The sequence below is a fragment of the Eutrigla gurnardus genome, assembly GCF_963514095.1.
Source record: "Eutrigla gurnardus genome assembly, chromosome: 1".
NCBI classification, from domain to species: domain Eukaryota; kingdom Metazoa; phylum Chordata; class Actinopteri; order Perciformes; family Triglidae; genus Eutrigla; species Eutrigla gurnardus.
Genome location: NC_139915.1, coordinates 10,343,903 through 10,367,661, shown reverse-complemented (window position 1 = coordinate 10,367,661; position 23,759 = coordinate 10,343,903). Strand labels below are relative to the sequence as shown.

General features: G+C 39.4%; 1 protein-coding gene across 2 annotated transcripts in view; it reads right to left on the bottom strand.

The window, feature by feature from the left end:
* The window catches only part of LOC311011829 (glypican-6-like), a 125,127-nt gene that overhangs the window by 38,676 nt on the left and 62,692 nt on the right, over positions 1-23,759 (bottom strand). For both annotated transcript variants that reach the window (XM_084006975.1, XM_084006976.1), the window contains exons 3-4: positions 17,507-17,898; positions 4,696-4,861 (exon numbers count right to left, since the gene is read on the bottom strand). In XM_084006975.1, coding sequence (XP_083863101.1) covers positions 4,696-4,861; positions 17,507-17,898 — 558 coding nt within the window. The remainder of the gene's footprint in view (positions 1-4,695; positions 4,862-17,506; positions 17,899-23,759) is intronic.

The window sequence follows — 23,759 nt, the reverse complement described above, 5'->3', positions numbered from 1 at the left end:
GTGTTGCTTGTATATGAAGTATAGCTGTGTAAGCATCCCTGCCACATGCTCAGAGAAGCAGCATCGTGCAGATTCTGCACGGCCAGTAGCAATTAGAAAGACACTATACTGGATGATTATGCTAAGGATGTGGAGATCACTTCCAACAGGCTAAATGAGTCATCCAGCCTTCAGCTCTGTGACAGGCAGGAACCCACTATAGTTACTTTCATGCCTGTTACCGAGACCATCGTGCGTGATAGCTAGTCAGCTTGAGTGCCTGTGTGTTTGTGCCTGGCAAATGTCTGACTTAAAGTATTTATACATCATACTTCTGAAAGTCACTCTTCAGTTCGAGCATGTGGATGCTTAGCGACACCGTCGAGCTTTTACAGTGAAAAGGTAGAAGAATATGTAGACATCTTTAAGGCTACACTGTGCAGCAAAAGGGAAGTTAGAGCTTACTTTCTGCCATGCTATCTATATCATTTAAAGCAAAGCAGTGGCAGGCCATTCATCTTCATAATTCTACAGGCATCACAGAAAGTCCTTCTTAGAGGACAGAAAAAAATGTTGCTTTGTAATCTTGTGTGCTGGAGGGTTGCAGGGAGGTCCAGTTACACCGGGACATAATCCGTGCAATTAAAAAGAAATGAGCAAATAAAATCAATGAGGATCGTTTACACTGTGGTGTCAAAGGACTCAACAGAGGACAACACAGACCTAAATCTTAATTAGCAGAAATAATGTATACGCAGGCACAACCCAGTGGATACAGTAGAAATAACAAAGTAACAAAGAGTTCATTACTGTAAATCCATTGAAATAAGTCCCGCCCCCTCTTAGTTACTAAGGCTACTATCTGTCAATCTTTCCATTCATTGCGTGGCACAAACAATGATAACAGCAGCAGATTCAGCAGTCCAAATTCTTTGCAGTTTTTTAACAACGGGTCCTTGATTTCAGACAGAGAAAGACAAAAGAAGGGCTCTTATTTTTCGCTGGTGAAACTAACTGTCTGAGTTCATCAGCTGCAGCTAGCGAGCTAATTTAGCTAATGGTAGCCCCAGGAGTTGATTGGAACCACTGAATCCAATTCTAGATTTTCATTTTTAATGGAACAAGAAAATATATTTTCAGGTGTTAACACCTCTAAATCCAAAAATAAGGGCCTCTAACTTAAACCTAAATTGATAGCATCCAGGACTGGTTTTCACACACATTAACTGTAATAATGTAAACAAAATGATAGAACTCCTCTGGGTAGTACGACAGCTACCAGACTTGCCAGCAAGTGTCTTATGTTGGAGGAGATAAAGCATCCCTCGCACTTCTGCTCTCATGTTTTTGTTTTTGGAAAGGGATGAAAACCCATCAAACTCTTTAGATTAATTATTGCTCTCACTTCAGCTCCACTCACACGGCTTGGACAAATCCACTGCCTGGAGGGCCTATCGTGCCTCGCTGCGGTTGCAAAGCAATGACTGGACAATCACCAGAGAAGTGGTTTATCAAAAAGTCATTTAAAAACTGCCATTAATTTTGTCCATGTATAGCAGAAAAATAATAAAATGCCGTTGATCAAGGAGTAAGCTGAAAAACTGCAGTAGAGTGTGAATAAAAGCATGTGTCCTCGCCGTCGCTCGCGCTCTCTCTCTCTCTGAGGGTATTTTAACAAGGTGCTGACAAGAAAAATGATAATGATGTGTCTGTCATGATGCAGAGCTGGGTAAATTTGTCACAATGGCAGGTGACTGATGGTCTGGTATCACCCATTGGCCAAACCATGAATTCTTTCCCTGAACATTCAAACACACACACACAAACACACACACACACACACACACAAAGTGAGGATGCCTAAAATCACTCAGCACAGGTATGAGCAGGTAAATCACATCCTTCCTCAGGTTTATGCTCATTGTTCACTGACAGTCTGTCGTCCATTTGCAGCCTGAAAGCCGTGACGTCGTCACGGTAACCTTTACAAACTGTAAACTGCTGTACTGTGACTGTAACTTTGAGATGCCTGAAATCATTCTTCTTCTGCATAGTGGTATGTAGGCTACATCAAAGTATTGGCCAAGGTTATTACTGTTTGAATGTTACGCAAGTCATGAATAAATACAGTAGTGGCACATTTGTTAGCTCTCTCTCCACTAAATGCTTGTAAATGTGCGACACTCAGTTCTTGACATTCAAACGGCTTGCGTTTCTTTGTGCATATTAAAATCATGAGTGGCGATCCATTTGTCAGAAGGACTAGCATGTGCTTGCAATCTCAGGCGTGTCAGTTTTCTTGATTTGTTTGGCGTTACAGTGCGTCTCATAAATCCCCCTGCTCCTGTTGTTAATGCTCTATGTTAAGTGACATTTTTATGGCTTTGCAGATTCAAGGCACTCAAGAAAAACCTGACTTCACTGGCTTGACATGCTCACAACTAAAATCATGTTCTGTCGATTTTTGTTTTCATGTCTACACACACGCATTTGTTTTCTGCTATTAAGTCCAAAACCAAAAGCCACTATGATATATGGGTAGAGAATAGAAAACAAATATGTTATCATACAGTTTATCCAGTAATAATGTGAAAAATAAATAAAAAGCTTAACAAAATCATTGTGTTAATTTTACGGTGAGAATAAAAACAATATAGAGTGGTGTATTTTATATAAGCATTCTCTAAAATATGTGCAGTATAGTGCTGATTAAAGACATTTTTTTGGAAAGGGACAACAAAGGCCAGCAAGCTTTATTTTTAACATTACATTGATTTCAATACCTTATTAGGTACATTTACTATTTACTTTTATGTCCAGATAAATGGAGGCTGGAACAGTATGTATCTGTTATTGAGGACCACCACTTCATGTAGTGTCTGCATGCCAATACACAGCCCAATAGGCAACTGTTGCAACTGTTCCCTGTCTCACATTTTCAGCAGAGACAGCTTGTATCTATTTTCATGGTAAAGCAATGAGTGATTAATCCTGATCTGTTTACTAATTTACTATGTTTAACCAAATGTAATAACACATTTATAATGCTAAATACAATATCGACATGTCTGCTTTGTTTTATTTTGTTTTATTTAGGGTGTCTTATCTTTAGAAGGCTCTCCCAAAAATACATCCTTTAAGTAAGAATGAAACAAGTTCAAATTCTTTAGAGAGAAAAAACCTCTGGTTTTAATTTAGACAATTTTACAAAAAAATTAATAAATAAATAAAAATGTGTCCCTGATTCAGCCAGATTTAGAAAGGTTACATCGATTTTGAAGCTTAAAACAAAATATGAAGCCTTGACTTCCTTTTCTATTGTGGTCTTATAAACCAATGAAAGGTGACATTTAAGCATGAACAAAGTCCTAATGTAAATGTCATTGAGGGTTCTTGTGCCTGTGCCTCTAATCTAACCCTCGCCTGTAAGTGATGATTTGAAGAGATGGCAATGACAGACTGTGTACAGGCTCAATCCATACATTTCTATAATGCATAGATGTGCTCTGGTGGCGAGAACTGACCTACGATACTTTTAGAAATTGTCTCTGAAAGGTAAATCAATATTTCCTGCAAGCTGCATGGTAAGCAAATCGAAGTTCTTTAGCAACAGATAATGAATACAAAATGTCAGTAGCCATCAAAAAACAAGTCTTTCATGGTGAAAATAAACATCCCCTGGGTTCTACATTTCTAATTATAATACCATCAACGTTGTCTTTCTGAACCAAAAAAACAACGTCTGGACTAAAAAAAATGGTTGAAAATTAAAAATCCACTTTTTTTTTTACACCCCAAGGGCATTTTTGTCTAACCAGATTCATCATTCTGTTGCAACAACAGCTTTTCCCATTACTGTCAAGCAGAGCGTCCCTTTGCGGCAATAGATTTGCCTCTTCACAACCGAACAAGACACTAACTTTTTAACACATGTCATAAAGCTGTGAGACATCTCATTCAGCACATAGGGGCCTGTGTTGATCTGAGACTGCAGACATGCCATCGGAGAGAACAAGCGGTACGTCATCTGATGGTTTCTCAAATGACAGGCCTGTCACAAAACAGCCAAAAGCTTAGAAGTGCAGTTCACTTGACACGCAGTCTTCAGGGATGTCTCTTAAATTTTTTTTTTTTTTAAAAGCAGCGTCCCATTTAAAAAAAAATAAAACCTGTTAGTGTGGGTGGGAGGATGGGATTGGGGTACATAACAAATAAAGCACTGGCCTACAAAAGATCCAGAGGGAACACTCTATGTGCCTTCTTGGTATCCATTTAACAGGGCGGCTTACAGCATCCAGCTACTTACAGCCTTACCCAAGTGCTATATTACTCACCGAGCTCAGCTGGAAACACTATAGAAAATGTGTTTGCCTAGAATCTGCTCTCCTTTATCAATCCCAAACAGCAGGGACCAGAGCTTTAAGCACCATGCCAGGGTTCTAGCAACAGCAAACAACATTTCAGACAGAAAAAAAAAAGAAGGAATGGTTGCACAAATAAGATTTCAGTTTTGTCTCTGTAAATCCTTTAAAGCTGAATCTAACACAGCACATCCTACTGAATTCCCACAGAGACTATTCAAAGACACTGCCTTGGAAAAGTAACATGCAGACTCAGAAGTACAAGTGCGCTCACAGGCAGACAGGCACTACAAAGACAGAAGTGAGAAACAGGTGCAAGGGCACTCCATTTGAATCAGAATCTTTTATTTCTTACCGATGAAGAGGTTCCATTCAGCATCTAGGTCTGCCTGGTTCGCTAAACAGCCCCTCATAACATTGTGACAGTAGTTGTGACAAGGTTTCAGCCCAGGCATGCCGCGACAGTACGGACAGTACAGCATCTTGGTCAAGGCTCGGACACATGCTGGAACTACATTCACCTATGAAGCAAAGAGACGTTCTTGAGTTATGTCAGGTCGTTTTAAGTGCATTCAATCTTTGAAAAATGGTTTTAGGACGTGCTGTATGATCCTAAAAGGGAGAGAGAAGTTGTCATAAAACAGGAATATTGCACACCACATTTTTTTTATAACATTTTTATGTTTCTACAGATCATTGTGAGGTTTCCACAGAAACAAGACATCAATAGGAAAGAATGCAATTCCCAATTGAAAGTCTAGGGGGCGGAGAAAGTCAGAAGCGTTTCAACTTTTGACAAACAATCTCCACACTACACCACATCTTCCCGAGCCTGAAATGTGAAAACCCACCAGATTAAACTGTATGACAAGACGATGTTTACAACTCTTTCTGTCCCGATTCTTTGTGAAGGCTGTGCCTTTTTGTTGTTGTTGCAGTGCAATGTCATTGTACTGGCTTGAGTGAAAGCGACAGGATTCTCACATCTGCTTCCCTTCAGAGGTGGGGATGCAGAACGAAGAGTACATCTGATAATTGGCCTGTCAGCCCCTGTATTCATGCTTGACTTTAGATTTTGCCCAGCACACACTCCGGAGACGGCTGGTGAGTCCACTTGGAAGCATTGCATTCCTTCCTGTAGCCTCACGTGCACCTCGCCATTTATAATGGTGGAGCGACACCGTACCCAGCAAACAAACGCAAGGACATGGTGGAACCCACATGGTCCGGTTTACTCCAGCTGGTGGGCAGTGTTTGGTTTTGGGTTTACTTTTTTTCTAGTGACCGGGTCCAATTCTTTCTCATTTTAAAGATAAACAGTGCGCTAAAAAATGATTCTGACATTTAAGGCAAGACATTGGCAACACAGTAACAGCATCTTGATTCGATCTGGATCTTGATTTTATATTGATCCAGTGCATCTCCACCATGACTACATGTTGTGGCGATGCAACCTGAGTCCACTTGGAAGCATTGCATTCCTTCCTACAGCTTTTCCAGCTGCTCTTTCTGAGTAAAAGCAAGTATTTTTACATTTATTAGCCCCAGCTAAGCTCCAGCTCCAACTCGTGACACATTATCTGCTCAGTTTCAGCGAAGAAGTGTCGCCATTGTTTGAAGCACACAAAGAAACTTAACATTATGGCATGAATTGCATTCTGGTGGTGTAATTGCAGACACACCAGCACACTAGCATGAAGGCCACTAGCGTCGGCGACATGAGAGCCCACAACAATAAAGGAGAAAGATTTATTCAATACTCATTTTGCGTTTGGTCATAGTTATCATGTTAATTTTAACATAATACTGCTGGAAGAAATAAACAGAGACAGACAACACGGAGTCTGGTGATGAAAATCCAGGAGATAAAAGTGATATGAATCTGAAAAAAAGAAAACATCAGTGCACCTCTGTAGCTCCATGGCAACATCTCTGACACTACATTGTTTTGAACACTGCAGTCTTTCTTTGATGTCATTGGTACAACGAGGTAGAGGAGGAGAACGAGACAGGGAGGGGAAGACAGAGACATACACTATCGGTGTGTTTCCATCCACTGCTGCTTTGCAGCAAGCAACAAGGATGGAATGAACCATCTCTGACATTTGCAATCTGCCACTGACATCACGCGATAGTTTGTAAGAAGGCCATTAAACTAGGTTGCTAGCTGTCAGTTCCACTGCTGCGTGTCATGCACTGGTATTTGCGTAAATTGTTTATATCAGTCTGGGTGTGTGGTTATGGGGTATGGGATTTTTTTTCACAAACAAGGTTCATCTGATTGCACACGTTTCACAGCTGACATGCCCGGAAAACATTGAAGTGCCAGGCTTTGTGGTATAAGTTTAGACAAATATAAAGAAGACCAAATGAGTGTGTGTGTGTGTGTGTGTGTGTTTTGTTTCCTTCTGCACTAAGGAAAATCGGTTCAGTTAGTTGCCAAAACCAAATTAGTACTTTAAAGAGAAACTGAAATTAATTATGCTGTTTTAACCTTTTTAGATCACATACCAGGCATATTGTGCACATATTTAACAGTGTATACCAAAATAATATTTTCTTTGAATTAAAAAATATATATATATATATTATTTATTTTTTAGTAGCAACCAATTTCAACCCATAATATCATGACAGTCATCCATCAATGAAGCTGAATCCCGCCTGCCTGAACGATCTCACTCAGAAATGGGTCAAAATACGCACCTTTTAGCATTTGTGAAAATGAGAACATGTGTTTATTACTGCAAAGCATTTATCACAATTACAACTTCTCCTATGAAGTCCTATTTCATATTATCACAACTGTGTTTTACTTTATTGTCATCCATAATCTGCTTTAACACCAAACTCCTCTTCCAGATGCTCCACATTATAATGCGTTATCAAAGGGTTAATGTACTGTTTGCCGATGCTAAACAGGGCTATTTAGTATTATTATTATATATTATTATTATATTTATGGACCTTTCACAGTCATTACATTTCATGTAAAACATTAACTGGCAAACAGAGAAAGAACTGGCTGTGTGGGAAGCCAAGGTCGCCAACATGCAGAGAAACAAACACCAAGAAAAGACAGACAGAGATGAAAGAGATAGAGAGAGCAGAGCAGACAAGACACCAGCATACAGACAGAAGGAACGGGCAGGTGGCAGGGAGACACAGAACCAAGCACATGCCATCGCAGGGTTTGCTTTGGACCGCCGCGCCTCTTATTTCCCCAAGTCATTTTTCACTTGCAATTACACACTTCACGATTCCATCAATGTTGCATTTTCTTAAAGCGTGCAATAATTTGTGAGCGGATTATAAAAGCAGCCAACACCAAATGAGGTTTTGCCCTTCCATTCGTTCATTAACTGATTTACAGTGCTTGAACTACACAGCCCACGTGTTTCGATAATCTTTAGATTCTGTACCGTCATTATAGTTTTGGTTTTGAAAAACAACAGGATAACACATAAAAAGCCACGAGTCAAATCTGACTGCGACATGCGATTCACTATTCTATATAAGTGAGATTCCTCCACCTCCACCCTCATGCATCTCTCCAGCAATCGCTTCCCCTCTCGTTCCCTCTCTCCCATCAACGACTCAAAGCCCAAAGATTAAAGATAACATTTTCCTATCAAGCTATTTGAATCATCTTATTCCACAGGCAAATTTGCATACAAATATATGTGTTGACTATAAAGAAAGGGAGAGCTTGTCCCTTTTGTTTTCTCTGTTGGCTCAGCCCCACCCAGTCACCTGGGCAAGGGCATTAAATCCAGTTTAAACCACTATCATAAAACATAAATTAGTTGACAGGATGACTTTGGAATATATTCCCTTGATAAATTCACTGTTATGCTGTTGGTATAAATTATGGCAGCTTTAAAGAGGAGTCTAATGAATATAGCTGGCCTATAACACATCTACTCAACATCAGTAAACCATTGCAAATTACAATTGTGTTCAATTTAATACGGTCATACTTTTTCTTCCACCTTTTTATTCACGAGAATAATATATATATTCAGTTGAATTAATCTGATTCTGTCAATTCAATTAAAGTTGTCCCAGTTTCTAGACTGCCTTGAGAGACATGGAGGAAACATCTACACTCTTTACATTCTGTGTGGAATTTAAGTGGCAAGCAAAGAAATACATTTCATACTGCAAATAGAAAAAATGTGTTAAGATGCCCTTGAGCTTTGTGAGCATTTTGGTGAATTTGCATTAAAATGGTGCCTACTAACGCAATTATCTTAAAGGGATACTCTTACATCATTGCAGCTACTATGCCCAGCGGTTGCTGTATATGCCCTGGATGAAGGGTAATCTGATAATCTTGTTAGTACTTATTTACAGTTGAGTGGATGAAATATTTCACAGCAGGCTGAGTGTAGGCCCGGGCCGTGGGATTCCTCAGATCCAGAGTGAGATTAAAACACTGATCTAGTCATCTGATGTTTAAGTGCTATGATGACACCGCATGGAGAGCATGTGTTTGAGTGCGTGTCGGTGTGTGGGGGAAGTTTTGAGAGCCTTTAATTAAAGTAAAAGTAGCAACAATGTAATATGAAAATAGTCCATTTCAACTTGAAGTCCTAAAGATGCATCGATTGTAATTTTCTTCACCAATTTCAAAAGCGATTTTTTAAAAGTTTGACCGTCCGATTACGATTTTTGATGATTTCCGATTTTCTGTCTAAGAACTATAATTAACAGCAAGACTCCGGTGTATTTCTTCCACCACTGTAATATATAATGCATAAAAAACTATGACTATGGTTTGATTTACAACTACCTATGCATGTGTAAGCAGCTTTTTACAGTTATAGTTGGCCGAGATGAAGCACATTTGATATACTGTTGGTAATCTACACTTGAGCATCATATTTTATAAACCTTCCATGTATTAAAAATGACATTATGCCATATTTCTACATAGTTGTATAAGTAGTTTTACTTAAGTGCAGTACCCTAATAGAATATGTGCTTGAATGTGCTTAGTTATACTGTAGAGTGTTTTGTAGAGAAATGCTCCCCTTACAAATGAGAGTGATGCATAAACAGCAGCCTACTCATTAGCCTGCTGCTTCAAAAGACGCAGCTTGAAGATGCAGTCAGCGTCTCAGCCAGACTCCTGATGCGAGCGGTAACTTTATTGAGGATTGGAAATGTGGGATTTTAAATGCAATGAACCCAAGCAATAATAAAGCAAGCACTCTTCATTTCGTCCCATAAAAAGGTCACAGTCGGTAGCCATTACACTCACCTGAATCCCTAACCACCAATAAGACATATCCAAGATAACTAAAGCGTTATAATAAAGTGGAGCTCGCCATCACACTGGGAGATAACTCTAAAAGACACTCTTGAAAGACATCACCTTGTCTATCCGACAGGGTGTTGTCATGCACATATGGCGTGAACTCCCTTTAGGAGTAACAGAGTGGGAAGAGCACAGAAGATGGAAATTGCTTTGTGCCACAAAGTAATGAAGTTGTGAGAAATGACAATGACTTTGCGAGCCACCAAGGCCAATCAAGGGGAACACTAGTGGGACATCGAGTCTCTCGCCAAAAAAATGTCTCAATAGTTCTGTCATAATTATTGTGACAGGCTGCGTTGCTTCGCACTGATTGGACAAGGATGTAAGACTGCATTGGTGCCCCAGTGTCCCCACTCAATTCCACAGCCATTAGTGTCAATGGCAATATGAGTGATCCGTCACTGAGCCAATCAGACTACCATCTGCCAACAACAGAAACATGTGTCTGGTCGCACCAAAACGTCTGTGGAGCAACTTCTCCTATTTCTTTTTGCAATCCAAATGAAATGAATTCTTTAAGGTTGGAGAGGATTCATAGCATCGGCTGGAATAAGCTCACAGAAGGTTTCCTTCATACATTAACCTTCTGCTGCACTGACACCAGGTAATGCTTTTTTAAATAATATCATCAGATGTAAGAAGAAATATGAAGTAAGGCACATTTAAGTTTAAGATCTACTTCATCACATGTGCCTGTAAATCAGTAAAGGGATACGTGTGTTATTGCTTTCTGTAGTGGTTTTAACTAGAATCCACGTGGTTTTATGTCTTCGCCAAGCAGTCATGTTGCAGTTTATATCCTTGTCTGTCCAAAATGTCATCAGTTTACCCTACAAGGTAGGATGTCATAATTAGCTCATGATTTCTTCACAAATGTATTTTTGACCATAACTTTGAAGAAATTCTCTCAAGGAATTCCTGAGATGATGCCCTTCCCAAGAAGGAGATGGACTTACTTATAAGTATGTACAGACGGATGGACAGAAATCGTGGCGACACATTGCCCAGCGCCACAAATAGATGGAGATTACTAAAATATATTTGCTGTTGTAAACCATTAACATGCTAATTCACAATACATGTAGATGGTATTTAAGATACACAAATGGGTAAACGTGAGACGAATATTAATGTCTCAGGCTGTAACCAATTTGGCAGTGTCTGCATGATAGTTGTCATTGATTGGCGACAAAACACACTCTACAAGGCTTTGTGCTTTCGCTTATCACGTCTCTGTAAACTTTCCTTTCCCTCCACCCGCCATGTTAAATGTAAGATGGAGCGAAACACGATTCCAGAGAGGCTGCTCTAAAATAACGTGCTGTCAAATCAATGAACGTCTGAGCCTGACAGGATAATCCGCGTGTGCGCAGCTGTGTCGTGGCGAGGCGACGCAGCAGTACTTGGTGGGCCTGGTGACCGTTGATCCCCCCTGACATGTACCATGTTCTGTGGCATGTCTGGAGCTCCAGGGCTGTTTCTTTGATTTACCTCGACAAGTGCAAACATGTTAAAAGCCAAGGCCGTGCTGCTCGATGACGAGTAGCGGCGCACAGTGGGCCATTCAGCATCTCTGGTGGGTACAAGACCTGCATACAATATATTTTTATCCATCCGCCGTGGCACCTCCTGGATTAAAGCACAGCACTCACCCCGTGTCCATATGACTCTGAAGGTCTGCAGCCCAACCTGAATGTCAGCAGGGCTGCCAAGAAACCTCTGAACAAATGTCACAACATCCGCGCTGACAACCTTCTCTAAGTGCTTGTTAAATAAAGATGTGGCACCACACACTTTAAGGCAAGGTGCAAAAAAGTAGTCAGAAGACGTGATCCGCCTTGACACAGTCAACTGATACCACATATTTCCACTAGCTGTTAGATTACACAGATATTCTCTATGGCCGTCCTCCACCAAAGAAGTTCTTAGACGGCCGTCACTATACAATACACAACTTTGTTGACTTATCTGTAGATCTGTAAAACTGAGCTTCTACACAAATAGTCAGACGAAAGCACCACTTTAAAGCTTGTTTAACAGGAAAGCGTTTCATAAATGTGTTGAAAGTAATTAATTCAGCACAAAAAACGACTGAAAATAATCTTATCAGACCTAAACGACTGATTACGGGAGCGTTTCATACAGAATTGGATGGATATTTCCCCAAACTTTGGACATTTTTCATCCTGTAGTTAATGTCCTCCTACTCAGCATCAGACTGACTGAGTCTATATCTCTTAAAAGTGTCCTGTATGAAATTGAAGAGCATAGGGGGATGTACACAGTATATATCTTTATTATCCTTTCATATCATGTCTTTGTATTTCAGACCACATGCTGTCTTTCATTTTTTTTTTTCAAATATTCTGCAGTTCACCACAGATCAAAATCTCTTAATTAAAAAGGACATCTTTGGTGCAGCACATTTCCCGATGACGTGCCAACCTTTTTGAGCCAGTTGCCATCTGCCGTCACAGCACTGAGGCTGAGGCCTTATCCCCAGCAAGCTGTGTGAGCTGTGAGCCAGCGAGATAGAAGGAGACAGACAAGTAGTGGGATGGAGGGAGGGAGGGAGAGTTTGTCTGTAGAAGTGGGCCTCGGCTGAGAAACATGGATCAACCATACTCTCTTATGGAGGAGATCACAGAATCTGCCCTGAGCACAATCTGCTGTCAAATTGTTTTAGTCCACTTTCTGGTAGTTCAGCATATTCCTCACAAATACAGATCCTGAACTACACGAGACTCTATGAGGACACTGCAATAACGGACGCTGTAATACTTATTCACGTTGTTGATAAAATAACTATGTTTTATACCTATTGTGTGTTTTGTAATTGTCTTTACTTAATTCAACTCAACTAAAAAAAATATTGAAACCAACCCAATTGGAGCCCTACAGGAGGTGACGCCATCAGCAGTCATGCATTTAACCTGATGAGGTTCTGAAAGTGCTTTTAAAGTCCCAGCAAAACAGAAGTTAGAGCTTCTTTGGCTTCTGTACTGTGACATGTTTAACAGAATATTGCAGCAGTGTAGATTTCATTTGAACCCTTCGTATTTGATTGGACTGCTAAAAAGTGAGCAGGCTTATAATGTAGTATGTATGAGGCACACTGTCCTTTCACTAAGGTTTGAGCCTGATGGAAGGACGTCATGAAATTATTGGTCAAAATTGGTTGTTACTTGCTTTCACAGCACACTTCATGTTTTGGTTCAAAGGCAGAAAATAACATTTTTAGATTATTTTGTTCCATTATTTTGCACATACTGTTGAATAGATGCATAATATTACCGTGGATGTGATCTAACAGGGCTAAAAAGGCATTTTTCATTAAATCTTGACTTCAGTAAAGTGAGTTGAAGTGATCAACAATGGATATTTTGGTTTATTTCATAGTCATGTTCATGATCCAACGCACTTGATCATGAGACTTTCTCGAGTACAAGATACAGGATGATGCTCACATTGGAAAATCTGAAACCAGAGATGGTGCTGCATTTAGATAAATCAACTAATTGTTGCATCGCTGCTATATTTCATAGGAATCCAAAGCTACAACACATAAATTATTGGCTGAACGTGATCACTAAAATTTGCCAATTAAAACCATTATTTCATGGTTTGTGCTGCTACCTGCTGTTGTGTGTCTATAATATTGGAGCAAAAAACATCTGAAAACACTATTTCCTTTGATTTAAGAGCTTGAGTTGTACAAAAGCGTAGCATACTCAAAAAGTCAGTGTGCAAACTAAATATTGATTTGTGAGGACACTATTGTTTCATAATGCATTGCACAAAGGAAATAGAGGAGCTGCTGACAGCTCTAATACATTGTAACAGATAAATGGATGATGGAGAGGCATCTACAGAAAGGGAACGAAAAAAACATCACCAATAGAAAATGGTTTATTTCTCGTTTCATTGATAACAGCATTCAAGGTCACAGTTTGCTTATTTGTATATCAACTAGAAAAACAAATCTGTATATGACTAGTGAATGAAGGTTTCATTCAATTTAATTTGGTTATTATTAAATAAAAAACCTCTACCCACAAGTGTTGTGTAAGCCATCTCTTTGTGTTTCCATCTCAATTATTTTTGTTTTAAATTCAAAGTGACTCAGAGTGACACCGTTGTTCTGTGCTTGCAGTAAGTGAATGCACTTACTGTACTCAGTTTGCTGTTTTGCTCTGACAGTGAGTGGGCTAAACTGATTTGAACACTGAGTATATAAAAGACAAAAAAGACACACAGGAAGTCAGAAAAACCTACGGGAACCTCTGTGACTGATCCCGATATTCTCACATGTCAGCAGTCTGACAGAGCATTAATCTAAGGTAAATGTTGTGTAAAGATTAGAAACTGCCTCGGAGCTTAATGTCATATTATCTGACAGTTTGTGGTAGGAAATGAGTGCATAATGAGATCAACATGACAGTGTAAGCCATCGAGAAAAACAAATCCCCCGGTACAAAATACCTTCCTTCCTTCCATCATCCTGACTAAATATGCACAGTGAACTAGGGTGGCTTCCCGTGCGCATGCAGAGTGAATGATAAGTGCTCTAAATGCCCGAACTTTAAACCTTTCAAAAGGTCCAAATCCCTGCAATCTTCTCTGAGCAGGTCTTAATGTGGCTGGACTGTGTTTTAAGTACCCCCAGGATAAAACTCTTAATGGTCATCATAAACTGTAATCCAGAGAGATTCTACTCTTAATCCTGGATCGGGGTCCAGGAAACTGTTCAGTCCAAGTCGAGTGCAATCCCATTTTATGGACTGATATCTCTCCTGTTCCGACTTGACTGCATGCAGAGCTGCCTGTTAGCAGTAATTATGTACGGCTCATCATCATCAGTGCACCATCCTGTGTTAAAGCAATGCGGAAAATTGAACAGACAGATGGTTGAAAGCAGTCATTTCATATAAAAGGCACATTTTGTCATTTTAAAACCCTTGGTTTTCACAACTGATTTGGTAATTTGAGTTAGAGTCTTGACGGTGGCTAGTTAGAGCCATTCACCAGGGGCCATGTACAGTATGCAACGCTTCACATAGAAATTATATTAAAGACCTTTGGCGGAGACAGGATAATAATTTACATTTTTCTCATAGGCCAGTGGGCCTTTTTAATTAAAAATTAAGAAAACAAAAAAAATCCTTTATTGCAGGTATTTTTTGCTTTGATTTAGTTTTTCCATAGTGGTGAAATAAAAAGTAGAGCAACTGAGAAGCTTTTGATTGATGTAGACTGCATTATATATAATGAATGAGATAAAACATCACTGATGATAACATTAGCAGCAGTGGAAGGTAAAAAAAAAAGGCCACGTGGTTCCGAGGTCATTAATAATTTTTCCGTCTCAGTATTAGTCGACGTAGAAATCATTGAAATGCTCAGTAAGAGGTAATTTTAAAAATTCCTTGACAATTGGGCATATTCCATCTGCATCTGAAAATTGTATAAAAGAATCAATCCAAGATCCAGGAAGCTATACTTATGCATAAATAACAGTGTTACTAAACTTTCCCCAGTAATCTTAATAACCCTGCGTTACCAGAGATGGTTTGTATGCGAGGTAAACTGAGGTTAGGATGAGGTAAACGTGCGGCAGTTTCTTGCATATTTTGCCTTGAGTGCATGTGTGACCGTGGCCAGAGAGAGAGGAAGAGACCATCCCGGGTCTACAAGGCCCTCATTGCACCCTCAGTTCAATATTTTGCACCCTCAGTTTAAATTTGAATAATAAAAACAAGGTGAGAGGCCCTCTGTGTGGGCATCTCCATGCACACCTTCTATTTAGCTTAATGTAAGTGTGCGTAGCAAAAATAATGTAGAAGTTTAAGGTAACATAAATATTAGAATATAATGATATGATATTATTGTAGCCATAGTTCAATGACACATTTAACAAAACAATTAACAATAATTTCCATCAACAATTCAATTTTCACATTTAATTGATTTTCCAGACTATAACTAACTATACATCTAATAGCTGGACTTGAAATGGAGTCTTTTTACATTGTCACTGTAGTACTTTTAGTCAAGTATCTACATCTTCCACCACTGCCTCAGGATAAAAAGTGAAGCACAGTCCTGGACCCTCGTGACAGATGGTTTATGGAGGGACACTTTAAAGCAGTTTGTCCAAATGTTCACCATTTGCCCACAAATTATCTGCTGAAATCACACAAAGCGCTGAATGACCAAACGGCTGCTATAAAACCACACTAATCTAGTGTTCCATCATAAAGTCTACAAACCCTTCTTGCTTATGGATGTAAAATTGAACACAAAGTACACAGTGTTGCTCTTCCACCTAACGAGCGAGGAGTTGGTACGTACTCCAAGACGACGTACTTGGAGTACGTGGTCCAAGTATGTGGGTGATTCTTAGGTCAAGGTGATTCGTCATGTCACGCAACTTTTCACCTCCAGTTCTACAGCGCGGTTGTTCCCCGGCCGGACAGCCTTCAGCGACGACACACTGTTTCCTGGCTCTGCTTCATAATTGATGAGGAAGTGAGGAATATGGGATTTGATCCAGACTGAGGGGGCTTCGTGGGCCTGGGACAGATATGTAGAGGTGCTCATTTAACCCCAACTCAGTGGTAAGCTAACAGACAATAATAACCAATTTAGGATGACTGACTCTTCAGAGGTAAGATATGGCTGTATAATATGTGCATATTATCATGATGTGAACTCACATAATCCCCAAAATTTATGTGAAGATAGAGGTGAAAGGAGGAGGGTGGTATTTTATCAAGCTGATGACAATGTTTTCGTGTCTGTTTTTAGTTTAATATGATATATAATATACAACGATGACAGGTAAATAACTTCGGCTACTAGTTGAGTCATTCCTTTTCATTTTGATCCTTTTCATAAAGCCGAGCAACAGCTTTGGTTATATAATGTTTACAGTTTAGACGTTGATGAAAAACCGTTGCATAACTTTCTATGTTGAACATGGAATGAGAAAACATATCCGCTTAGCCTTGAAAAACACATTTCCAATCCCCAGAGTTTGATAATGCTCTAAAAACATATTTATCAGAATCAAATCAACCAATTTATCAAACCAGACCATAAGTCCCCGCAAAAGCAAACATTAATTATATCACCAAATTGAACTTTCAGCGTGCACAAATGTCACTAATATTCCTGATGAACAATATCTAAATAGTAAGAGAAAGAGAATAGAAATGAGAAACTGCAAACAGCAGCACGTCAGATATCTCGGGGGGATGGGGGTTCTATAATCTCTTCTCTTTTGAAAAGATTTGCTGTCCGCGGGTGATTCTTCAGAAATGTGCAGCATACTGTGCTGTGTACTGTATCCTCCACCAGTCAGATAAAGAAAAAAAAAGTCTTGCACTGGCCGGAGATCAAGTGCACCCAAAAAAAGATCTATGGAGTGAAAAACGTTTGCTCTTTTGATAAATGATTCAGACGCCATCTAATCTAAACGTCTGTGATGTTAATTCCAGACAAGTTGTTTCAAAGAGTTAAGACTCAAGAATGTGTAGGTAGACGGACGGTCGGTACTGTGCGATGGAACAGTATGTACAGCAGGAAATAGCATGAATGATTAATGAAATATTTTCGTTTCTCTTGTGCGTGAGTCCATTACAATAATCACATAATATGCACTAGAATAATATATGGCCTCATGAAAACAACCCAGTATAGAAGAGGCACAATCTATTGCAGGCAGTTACAATCTTAATCTGTTTATTACTTAATCTTCAACCATAACACAACGGCAAATGATCACTAATGAGCCGAGCAACACAACAGTCAAAAGAGCTACGATAATAATATGAAAACTGACCTTAGCGACCCTGTTGGCGATCTCCCGACCCACCATGAGCCCCTGGACGAAGGTCCGGGCGGCGATGAAGGCCCTGGTGACCTGGGCCTTCAGCTTCCTGGGCACATCTCCAAAGGGCTTCAGCTGATCCGTGTATTTACTGACACACTCCAAGTAGTCGTCTGTGAAGTGGTACTGGGAGTTGAGCAACTGGAACATGCGCTCCAGCAGCCTGGACCAGAAGTCATTGAGCATCTCCTCCAGGTTGACGTTGCCCCCCGTGTAGTAGCGCTTCAGCTCAGTGAACAGGTCCTGGAACACCTCCGAGTTCTGCATATACAGCTTCCCGTACGTCCGTGTGAACACGCTGTTGAGAGACTTCTCAGAATTGTCCAGCAGCTCCAAGAAAAACTCTAGATGGAAGGATGGGATTTTTTTTTGGCAGGGGACGGGGAGACAGAAGAGACAACGAGCTGGGTCATTGGGCCGATAGTTACAGTATCTGATGTCTTATATAAATAATACAATAAATCAGACAAAAGGGAGAAACCAGAACGTTGTTGTACTTAAGTGTCTGATTTTATGGCTTTGTCTGCCTTCACTGGACCAACGTATAGCAGCCAACAATAGCTACTTGATTATGTGAAGAAAGTCAGTCCAAAGCATTAATAATTTAGTGGCAGAAATAATGGGCCGCAAGGACTATGAATGATTAATGTAAAGGTTCTGATTGCATACTGTAACAAAATATTCATAACTTTTAGACACGGACACTAGTATACATTATCATCCTGAGTACCCAGCATTATTCCCAGACACATTACTTCCTCCCTGAAACTATTTATTTGTCCACCACATCATCTGGCCTATGAGCCTATAATTGAATATAGTGTTACAGTATATTGAAAGAGGCTTACTTCGCTTTGAATTATCCAACGGGGATGTTAAACATAAAATGAAATGAGACAAGCGACAAGAGACAAGCACATCTGCTCTATTTATTATGTTTGCTGTCAATTCAGTGAACTGGCTGTCATTCAAAAATAAAACTTGATAACAAATGTACTTTGTATTAAATGTGCCATTCCTGAACAGCTGATCTGAATTGTGACAAACATCCTCACTTGTCAAGGACAAGGAACTATAGTTATTCAGTGTATCTGTGGAAAAATTGTCTCAGCCTCTGCGTGGGCTTTTTTACCCACGGCAACTGTTGACTGACAAACGTTTGCGATGGTGCGCTACCGAGTGCGGAACGACATTTCTTCTCCATTGTCAACAATCCCACACAGTCCTAGACTGTTTAGACTGAGCTCATGTATAATGATGAAGTTTAACTATAAAAAAAGGGTTGTTAAATTTAAAAGTTTCATATAGCTTAGTTTAATACAGTATCTAAAAAGCTGATTTAAGTTCCAATTAATTGAAACTCACTTTAATTAACTAGAAAGCAGGGAAGAAGCAATTTGAGTTGATCTGACATTAGATTTAATGTTTATTAATGGTTTAAGTTTGGATATCAAAGTTAATTTATCTCAGAATAATACTTTTTAAGTCAAAATAGTTACAATTAATTCATAGAATTTGAAAGCTCAGGATTGTGTAATGTTAGAAATTGATTGAAAGATTTAGGTGAAACTGTTTTCATCTAAAACTATGGTAACAATTTAATATCCTTTGAATAAATGTGTCATGTGGGAAGTCATAAATCTGCAAGAAAAAAACCTCACTTGTCGTGTTAGATGCCTGCAGTAGATAAACAAATCAGATTATAATTTTGTGGCGTTGACCGATGCGACCCGGGGCTTTCACAGCTCAAGAGATTGCAGGGACAGTTCTTGTTATTTGTTCTTTTATCCACACTTTTTTGGCACAATACCCAATTATATTTTTCCTCATTAATTTGACATTTTTCTTTTTGTAAATTTGACATTTTTTTCTTGTAAATATAACTCGTAAAAGTACAACTTTAAAGTCCCAGTCGGCAACATTTTTTTTATCATATTCACTGAAGCCGACACTATGCTCCGATAGAACAACATAAATCATCCGGTTTTATAAAAAAAAAGGGCCTCTACATGCACGTGGAGCCTGTTGTTTGTTTTGCAAAATATCAACAAAGCCCGGGTCTTCCTGTCCAATCAGCACGCACAGGGGGGAGGCAGGGGGAAGTAGGAACAAGCTTCCAATTCCTCGGTTAAAAACCGAAATGAGGAGGTCCAAAACAACCAAGGAAAAGAAAACACCCGTGGAAAATAAGGAAAATAGAAAGATTGCGACGGTGCCCGTGATAAAACCAGAGTCAACATCGGACCCGCGTTTCAAATGTGGCGTGATCTAAGGGATTTCAAAGGGCATGAAGTCGAGGGGGAGGAGCTCGGTGGTCGTGGGGGAGGAGTGTGAGAGTTGTAAACATTCAAAATCTGACAGAGTGCCCTTGATCCGTCCGTTTCATACTTTTTTTATTTGCTTCCAAGTCCGTTTCATGTGGCCGGGGTTGCAGCTGGTAAGTTAATTACTCCAAGGGGATGAATAAAGTACACTTTTCTAATAGAATACATCTAAGCAACACAATAACTGCATACAATACATGAATGTAATTATAATGAGATCTGCTCGTGCCTTAGATGGGACAGTGCCTGTTTATTCACACATTCACTGTCTTTCCAGCATCTTCCAGCTGTTTACTTTTAGCCGGGATTAGTCTTTAAGTTCTTTATATTTATCTCCTAACTATAGTTGGTTCTACTGCCAGGAGACTTGTGATTGGTCATATGCTGCACACAGCTCACTGCTTTTATGTGAACATGCTTGCAGCCAGACTGAGAAATCTGGGTTGATTTAGCGAGCTGATAGCCACCATCATAGGAGCGCCTAGCAGGATCACTGTTGTTACCGTCGGTTAAGCCAGATAACAAAAACATACCCCGGGTATGTTGAACTCGCCTCGTAGTTCTGGCCTCGGGTCTCTTGAGCATTACCACAGCCAACAAAGATGAAAATAAAAGAGGGAAAAAAACAGCATTAGCTGGGGAGTCTCACTGAAACTGAGCATGCCATGTTCTTGAATCCACAGGCATAAAAGTCGGAAAGATCATGAGATCTCCACATGCACAAATGCCAAATATTCTCCCTTCAAGCTGCAGACATTTCACATGTCATGCCTGCTAACAAACCACACGGGGACTCTGCTCCTGGTCGGGTGCATCTGGGTGTCTGACACTTCGTTGCATTGTTAATGATAACTGTCACACAGCTACACGGTGTACATATCTCCTTCTAATAATACATTTCCCTCCTGTGATATGACTAAACCATAAGGAAGGATGAATCAGCACTGTTGATGGTGAGGGCGTGCTGTGATGTATACAATCAAGGGAAATGAGAATAACCCATGTTTGAAACATTCAAAACATGAGGGAAAAAAATGTAAAACTATTTCATATTTAATTGTGGTTCAGTTCGACGGATGAAAGAACATTCAACGTGCAGTGAAAAATGGTTAAAAATAATTCATTTTAGCATCTTTTTTATATTTAATTATACTGGTGGACACAAACTTAATGAAACCCTATCGTACTGGTGTGCTCTGAACCATGATAATCCACTCTTCTGCAACCGTCAGTGTGAGTGCCCAAGAAACGTCCTGTATTTAAACCACATCTGCGTGGTGACGGAGGTTTGGTCTTCCCACCACTTACAATACTAGTGGGAGTTAGTTAAACTGCTCTAGAATCCCTCTGACTCACCTTCTCTGCAATACTCTCTTTCTCTGTTGACACCTAAAACGGGTAGAAGGTCAGTCCCTAGTCACTCACTCTAGTTTCTTTGCAACTGAGTAACATGCCATTACACCCACATTTGTTTATATATTAAGTGCCTGCGGGGCCTTTTTCATTCCATTTTTCCAATTGGACCCGAATCAAGGACACGTAAGCCCCTGTGTATTGGCCGTGCAATTTTATATCTGTGTTACCATTTAAGTAGCTCTCCGGATAATTCACTAAAGCAACACAATATGACGCATATTATTTACTGTAGTTATGTATAAAAAGACTCATACATATATTTAAATTTCAAAGAAGTCGTTGAATACTTGGCAAGAATGAAGACCAATGTGTTCTCATCTTTATGTGATTAGGTTTTGTTTGAGAATGCAAATCATGACCTTTCTGCAAAGTTGTTGATCTTCAGGCTACCTGACGTTCTAGAAGGAAAAGGAAAGGAATATAAAGTTGCCTCCCCATATGTCCGCAGAATACAGTTTTAAAAATATTTCTTCATGTCTGCATAGTTGATATATTATGAGCAAGTCCAATACAATTATAAGCATGAGAAAAAAAAATCAGTAAAACAAGATTGGACTAAGATTTTCATTTATTGAGGTTGGAAGAAAATTCTGATCAAAATGATGAGGTTTTAAAGACTAATTGAGTCCCATGACGTGAGATGAGTTAGATCATTTAACCTGATAAAATAAAGGCTGTGATATGGTTTTACTTCCAGGCAGTGGTGACTGACAGCGCAAACAATACACAGGGGTTGTCTGATTAAATGAAGCTTTTTTTCAGATTAAAATGATGTCAAATGACCGACTTCAATGTTCTTCTGTAATTCAGGCCTCCGTGGACTAAGAAACAGAAACATGTGAAGTGTCAGGATGTTGCATCCAAACAGCATGATGATAGATCTCTGCAACAATGTATAATCATTACATAATGTCATCTTATCCACAGGAGTCTGACTGCTGACTCACAATGGCGATGTTGGTTGGGTGATCCTGTTCGGTCTGAGGAGCAGCACTTGGAGGACTTTTAGTTGTCTTTGGTGTTTACAATGCCTGTGTGTGCTTGAAAAACAATCCTTTTTAAATCAATGTGGTAAAATCTCGAGAGGGAAATGACTGAACTGGCATTGTAATACTATTTATTAAACAGCAGCAGCCTTTGCTTTAACAGTCTACTTTTAAAAAGTTTCAATTGCTTATTTTCAGATCAAGTGTAAGTACAAAGTTCAAGTAGTTGAGCAAAGTTTAGAGTTATATAATCTGAACCCAAGAGTCCTTGAGCTAATGAGCAAGTACACCAAATTAATCACCAGTCTTCTCTTGCATAACTGTTGGGTCTTTATGTCGTTTCAAGCCATTTTACCTGGAAAACAGACTGAACTGAGAAATGCCCTTAGCAGCTACAGCTTGCCAACTCATGAAGAGTGAACTGCTCTCCACTGGCCAAAACACATACTTGGCCAGGGAATTATCATTGCAATTTATTGACCTTGGATAACATTTAGATATCCGGCCTGAAGGGTCTTAATACTTGGAAACATGTCGGTCCATGGGTGTATGCTTCTTACTGACACAATAAATTTAGGAATCATCCAAATATCTCAAGTCATCAGGATTGTACAAATCTAAAAAAGTTGGAAAAGGCAACGTGGATGTTGCAAGGAAATGGAAAATCACTATCAAATTCTATGAAACAGAGACAGGAACATACTATTTACCAAAAGATTTCACAAAAGTGTCATTGCCTGCGTATTGAACTGCCTTTTCGACATATGACATGCAGTGTGATACACACATATGATATACAGTGTGATACACACATATGACATACAGTGTGATACACACATATGACATACAGTGTGATACACACATATCACACTGTGAGAATTGTGGAATTTTTTCACAGTACAAACCAAAGAAGACACGTAAAAATAATGACCAAAACGCAGTTGGAGCGACAGGTCACACAATGGACAAAAGCCTGCTAATAGTTTGAACATTCATGATGTGAGAAAATAAACCCACACATTCATACTGCGTCTATTAATAAACATGAAGGAATATTTTACAAGAACTGGCCGACAGTCTGAGCTTGTTGTATTTGTTGACTCCCACTGTACAAACACGATTTGAAGTCACTGTTCTTTAACTGTGTTGTGTGTTTGTGAATATCCTCAAGAGGAAATGTTTTCAAGCTCAGTAAATGTGCTGTACTGTATTTCTAAAATAGTTGTTACAACCCTTTCAAGGTCCTCAGGCTGTGTAAAACTGTCTTTTAGAGAATTCCTTAAAATTAATCTCATGGTAACCATTCGATTTGTTGTATTGATTAATTTGATGCGTCTTACTTTTGAAACATTCTGTAAGGTTGTTCTATAAAGCTGCTATAACTATGACTTATGATAATTATTATTAACATTCGGTCACCTTGAGATAATTTTTTCTCCAAGGCAAAAGCATACTGAATAAAAAGTAAAAAATAATCAA